Source organism: Cynara cardunculus (genome assembly GCF_001531365.2).
Source record: "Cynara cardunculus var. scolymus isolate 2C chromosome LG 9, CcrdV1, whole genome shotgun sequence".
In the NCBI taxonomy this organism is placed as follows: domain Eukaryota; kingdom Viridiplantae; phylum Streptophyta; class Magnoliopsida; order Asterales; family Asteraceae; genus Cynara; species Cynara cardunculus.
The window spans coordinates 18,251,707-18,258,081 of NC_037536.1; the positions used below are offsets into that span (position 1 = coordinate 18,251,707).

The following is a 6,375-nucleotide window of genomic DNA, read 5'->3' on the forward strand; positions in this document are numbered from 1 at the left end:
TTGAATGGGTTGGGTTGGGTTGAGATTTTCCAAACCGTCATAATTGGGTTGGGTTGTAAAATTGTTGTAAACCGCCCAACCCAACCCGCGTTCACCCCTAGTGGAAGAGGCATGTTCCACTCCCACCTCATGGAACAAGGTAGAATAAACCTATATTTTACCAATATACCCTCAAAATAAAACTTAATTCTCTTCTAAAACATCAAATAAGTCTTCGGTTTTACATTTTATACATTCTTTAAATTTTATTTATTGTATTTTATCCTCCTTAAACTTATACTTTACTCTCCTCAAATATTATTTCTATACGTTTCTATATTTTGGTTAATTTATTATTAAATTATTAATATTTACAAAACAATATAGAAAAGGTTTAAAATAAAAATTGGATATTAATAAACTTCATATTTTGATGTCATTTTAATCGTCTTGACGAACTTCCTAATGATATATTTTGTTATAAATTTTTTATTTATTATAAATTAATAAATTACTCAAAATATATAAACAATCGATTAGGAGTAAATTGATTACTTTACAATCTTGTCCTGTTTTATGAAAAGCTGAACAATTGTACATCCAGTCTTGTCTTGTATGAGTACCAAAGTACCAAACACACCCTTATTTTGGGACTGAAGAAGTAATTTGATTAGCATCTAGCTTCTTAATATAATGAGACAACACGAAAAGCACAAAACATGTGAAAAGGAGAAATATGTTGGGTGAATTAGTATATTGACACTAAACGCCATAACGCATGCAGTATTTGAATAAGAAGCATGATTAGAATATAGAAACCTTAGGGGCACCGCTGACTGTTCCGACAGGCAATGCAGCACGAAGAGCGTCCCAAGTACTCAAGTCATCGAGCAGCTCTCCAGTTACCTATGGATTAAAAACCGATGCCTGGATTAATTTCATAGCAATGCTAAAGAGTTCTAGGAATAATAGAACATAGCATTCGCATACGATGCTTGAAATGGAAAACACAAAAAGACCACTTTTGTACTCCCTCCGTCCCAAAATAGAAGTCCACAATAAAAAGGAGTTAAAAGACGGTTTTAGGAATGTGTAATTAAATTTTTTAGAGGAGAATTTTGCCCTTAATACTAGGGAGAGAATTTTTGTGCATCTCATAATTAAGGGTAGAATGGGAAAGTAGACAATTGCTTTCGAAAGTGGACACTTAATTTGGAACAAACCAAAATAGAAATATCGACACTTAGTTAGGGGAGGAAGGAGTATTCACCAACACTAATAAACACATACACAAAAGTAAACATGTTTAACTTTAAGCACATAATGAATTCAAAAATTTGTGTACATGAAATAAAACCCTTTTGGAATTAGCTCAATTGGTAAAACCTTGATTTTCTCCCAAGTGGTCACTGGAGGTTCTCCTGTTTGTTTGTTAACTTCAAGGGCCCATGGGATTAGTCAAGGTGCGAGCAAGCTGGTCCGGACACCCACGATTATAAAAACCGAACTTTTAAGTATATTGAATTTCAGAAATTTGTATACATGAAACAACTTTTTTCAAAAAAGGGAAGTGTTCATATAGAAATGCCAGTGATGTTCTATGATCCTCCAGTATCTTGTATGGCAGGATCCATATCCCATGGCATGACAGGAAGAATAAGTTCACTTAGATAACTTTGTTGCTTTTCATTTTCACTGTATTCAACTGGTTTTCATGTGAAAGCATGATACAGCATTGATATATGCCTTTTAAATTGTCGGTTAAGTTGGAGCATGGATTAAACGTATATCATTAAATGTAAACCACGATCAAACCTACCAATGCAATATGCGTGCAAAAATAAGCATTTACCGTGGAGCTGATGTGCATGACATGAGAATACCGTTCAACATTCATCAGCTTCTCTACATTAACAGAACCAGGTTTTGAAACCTGCAAGAATGGCATGGTTTAGTTTAAGTAAATGGTTGAGGTATAAATATCTATATGAATGTTGCAGCCTGTTAATTTCATGAAGATATTTTGTAGGATGGATCTGGACCATCAATTCAAACTTTATTCGATCCCAATCATTCAGTTTTATTTCCTTTGCCTATAGCTATACATGGAGGAGCTTGAACTTCTCAATTGCAACGCACAATGCAAAAACTGTATTACTACTTACCTAATAGAAGCATAATTCTCTTATTGAGCCAACATAGATCCTTCTAGAGGAGTAGAGGTTAATGGAACATTAAGCACCTTCAAAGAATCTTTTTTTGTAAGGGTGTCCGGGCCAAAGCCCGACTAATCCCCGGCAATTTTGGAGGCTAAACATGGCCCCACTTAAATGTCGCCGACACTCCCCTCCTAGGTTCAAAGAATCTTATTGGACAAAGCATGTTCGAAGCTTTAAGGTGAACTTATTGAAGATATATCTACATAATGGACATGCATTCACATTCCAATCCTCCCTCCCTGCTCTTTAAGGGTGCATTTTTGGGCTGGACAGGACTGGACAAGCAAGAGTGAGGTAGGCAGGTGAAAGAATTGTGGAAGGTTTTAGGGTCTTAATTTGACATGGGTAGTTAGTAATTTAGCAATCTTGTCTCATCTCCTTGATATTTGTTCCACCTATTTTGGCGGGACAAAATAAATACATTTTTGTCCCACTCAGGTCCTATCTTGTCCCTGTGTAATATCATGTCAAACGTGAGACAAGTTTTTTACTGTCCAGTCACGCATACCAAACGTACCCTGAAAGAGTTTCAACTAGATAAAACTCAAAACTTTGACTTTGAATAAGTAAATAAACAACTAAAGGGTTGTTGGCCTAGCGGTATATGGGCTTTTGGCCTTCATGAGGTTAGGGGTTCGAACCTCACCAAAGGTGAGGAGGGTGTGAGAGTTTAATTGTTGCATTTGCAATATATATATATATATATATATATATATATATATATATATAATACTTCAAAAAGAAGTAAATAAAGAGTTGGGAGTAACAGCTTTATTCATATCCTCTTCAACAAGGCCATTCATACATATTGAAACAAACAGCATGCAGTGTTATGTATGAAATATGCACAGATCTGCATTTGGCAATACACAAACATATAACTGAAGAGAAACAAACACACCTTCCCAACATCATTCCTCCCTAGATCAACCAGCATGATGTGCTCTGCACATTGCTTTTCATCATGAAGTAGTTGATTTTCCAACATAAAGTCTTCTTTGGGTGTCTTCCCTCTCCTGATGGTCCCAGCAAGGGGTCTATTTGTGACTTTTCTCTGTCACCAAGAGCAGGCAAAGATGAATCATACAGAATACAAATGCAAAACAAGTACCTGAATGCAACTTCTTTTAAGGGACCAACAACTAAGGGTGGATGTAGAATATATCCTGGCATATTACCTTCTTCACACGAGTAAGAATTTCAGGGCTTGAAGCAACAAGGATACATCCTCTAGCCTGGGTGCATGGAAACACAAGATATCATCACGCAACTATTCCTAGAAAGTCTTTTGTCCCCATGAAGTCACAATAATAAACCAATTACAGGTTGTAGAAGGAGCGAACGACCTGTAAATAAGTCATATATGGACTGGGGTTGACAATTCTGAGGGCCCTGTAAACTTCAAATGGATCTGCAAAAGTGCGACGTTCAAAACGCTGACTTAGGACAATTTGAAATATATCCCCAGCCAAAATATGTTCTTTAGCCTGCAACACTGCTTCCTTGTATGCTTCACTTGTCATGTTTGACTTCTTCAAAGAAGGGCCAAATAGGCTAGTATACAACTTAATTGCCCCTGGAGAAAGTCTTGGGCTGTGATTGGAAGTCATATCAGAACTACCAACGAAACAAATGCAACAAGTAGGTGCAACTTACTAATTATAACTGGAATACTCACGGAACAATATCATGAACTCTAGACACTAAAGTCCCCAAACGGTCCATTCCATCTATAAAAGCCTCATCAACAGAAGAATATTGATCCAATCGCACCCAATGTATCACATATGCTTTCTGTGGGTTGTAAATAACCAAAAGAAACTAGAAAAATTATAGAAGAAGCCCCATGAGAAACCAGGTCAATATGTGGAGAGTAAAGAGGTGATAAAACCTTCTCAACATGGTCAAACACAATCACATCATCATAAAGGCCAAGATGAACATCTGGAAGGTTCCTGTCATCCTCTGGTGCATTTGAAAATGGAAGCTTTTTCTTCTCCACATACCGCACAGTGTCATACGAAAAATAACCAACCCAGCCACCTGTCATTACTCATTAGGGAAATTGAAAAACTACGTAAAATACCATAAATTCATTTACAACCACCATTGTAATAGGAGCAAACCCATTAAAGAGCAAAAGTGAGAAGATATAGGTTATTGTCCGTACGTATCACTGACATGCTCTATAAAGAAAAACAAGCCTCGGACAACACTAACAAGAACTTCGAATGAGGCATATAGGAATGAAAAATCTAAGAAATTCATGCTATTGAATGTTGACAATATAATACTAGCTGCATTGAAATAGCCTTTATTCTCTACTACTTGAGAAGAGGCTATCAGAAACGAAACCAGGGTGAGTTTCAATGATTATACTTATTCCCTTATATTTTAAATATGTAAGTTTGGAGTATGGATAAGTCGGAAAAATTGAACATGTAACTATAAATATTCTGGATCTCAGTTGAATTGTGCAATGAATAGATATCTCAAAATCTTACCACAAAATGCATCAGGGAGCTCGTCTACTCGTTGGGGCTTCCATTGCTCCATTATCTTCCTAGGAACAAGCATGGGATCCTCCACAAACTCCTCCGTCTTCCGCCCTTCATGGTGGTCCATAACTGTAACCATATTCTCCTTTGCTACAATTTCCATTGTAGGCTGAGCTCCAATAACACTGTATCGCCCCTAACATAGTAAACCCGCCAGTTAGACATATATGGAACAACATCAATAAAAAAACTTGGAATAACATTAACAGAAAAATCGATATGATATGGGGATATCGACATGATTTTACTAACAGAAAAATCGATATGATATGGGGATATCGACATGATTTTACTAATCAAAAGCATACATGCAAATAGTAGGCCTGATATCCTTATTGACAAACAAACTTGGTAACCATGGGTGTCCGGGCCAGCTTGCGCGGCACCTTGACTAATCCCATAAGCCTAACAGTCAAGCAAACCCTCCCAATGGCCATGAGGGAACTTTAACCGATAAGAACTTGAGTTTGCTCCACAGAGGTATCAATTCAAGTCCCCTTAGGCCACTGGAGGGTTTGTCAGGCTGTTAACTTCAAGACTCTACGGAATTAGTCGAAGTATGCATGTGCTGGCCCGGTTGCCCACCATTACCAAATATTTGAGAAAAAACTTTGTTTGGGCAAACTTTGCTAAGATACCAAACTCTGGCTTCTAGTTCGCGAAAGAAAGTAGATGAACTGAAAGTAAATGCAGGTACTCAAGTTCTGCTAATACGATAAACGGAAAAAAAAGTATTTAATGAAATATGACCAGGTACGAGTGTGTTCAATTAGTACCTCGTCTTCAATCTCAAAATGGAACACCACTTGCAATTATTTTTCAACAAAGGATAATAGCACTACCATAATGGCAGCTAAAAATCGTAGCAGCAATACAATCTCCAGAATAGAATGCACACATTTCTCAAGCATGATCAAAAGGCAAAGGCAAACAACATTAAATAAGAAAAGAGATGGCGCTCACAACATTGGAAGCCTTTAAGCCTGGCTCAACAGACTCAAACAAAAAACTTGGCGCATCACGATCATCTTCTTTGACCAGACACCTGTAAGCCAGAACCGGAGTCAGATGATCTGAAAATATCGACCTGTATAACGGAATCAAATTCCCGTGCTTCGCAGCTTCCTTGAATTTCGCTGAATGGTCGACTGCCAAAACAACATCAACGATCCATCACTCCCGAATCAAATTGAGTAACCGAAAGAACTAAGCAAAATAACTAAAAGGAATTAAGCAAAATAACAGTGAAGTAGCAAAAGGAAAATTTGTAAAAATGTGAAGGCAATTAAATAATGAAAATAAGTAGATGAAATTAATGGTGTAATCAGTGTGAGTAATGAGTACCTGATGCGGTTGGAGATTGAGCAACGCATTTGAGAGTGGGGAAACGAGCGGTGGAGTGAGCGAGGGATGAAAAGGTGAAGGAATGGGAAGGGCGAACGGATGAGCGGCGGAGAGGCGGTGGGAGGAGGCGGTGGGAGATAGCTAGGGTTTCCATCGTCAGGGCATCGGAAGGAGGTGGAGATAGGGTGTGTTCTACAGTGCTGCCGTCGAGATTTTGCCAATTTCTATGACGACTGTGCAAGTGTGCATGGGTCCCGTCGCTTATTCTTCACACC

At 37.9% G+C, this 6,375-nt stretch overlaps 1 protein-coding gene across 2 annotated transcripts in view; it reads right to left on the bottom strand.

Annotated features, from left to right (window-relative positions):
• LOC112518123 (anthranilate synthase alpha subunit 2, chloroplastic-like) overlaps nucleotides 1–6,375 on the bottom strand; it is a 7,600-nt gene extending 1,225 nt beyond the window's left edge. The window contains exons 1-10 of one of the 2 annotated variants that reach the window (XM_025125700.1): nucleotides 6,101–6,375; nucleotides 5,720–5,904; nucleotides 4,703–4,892; nucleotides 4,090–4,241; nucleotides 3,877–3,992; nucleotides 3,545–3,791; nucleotides 3,377–3,433; nucleotides 3,100–3,252; nucleotides 1,832–1,912; nucleotides 799–885 (exon numbers count right to left, since the gene is read on the bottom strand). In XM_025125700.1, coding sequence (XP_024981468.1) covers nucleotides 799–885; nucleotides 1,832–1,912; nucleotides 3,100–3,252; nucleotides 3,377–3,433; nucleotides 3,545–3,791; nucleotides 3,877–3,992; nucleotides 4,090–4,241; nucleotides 4,703–4,892; nucleotides 5,720–5,904; nucleotides 6,101–6,254 — 1,422 coding nt within the window. In that variant the 5' untranslated portion in view covers nucleotides 6,255–6,375. Of the gene's footprint in view, nucleotides 1–798; nucleotides 886–1,831; nucleotides 1,913–3,099; nucleotides 3,253–3,376; nucleotides 3,434–3,544; nucleotides 3,792–3,876; nucleotides 3,993–4,089; nucleotides 4,242–4,702; nucleotides 4,893–5,719; nucleotides 5,905–6,100 lie in introns of those variants that run through there. The other variant, XM_025125701.1, reaches the window with a different exon arrangement.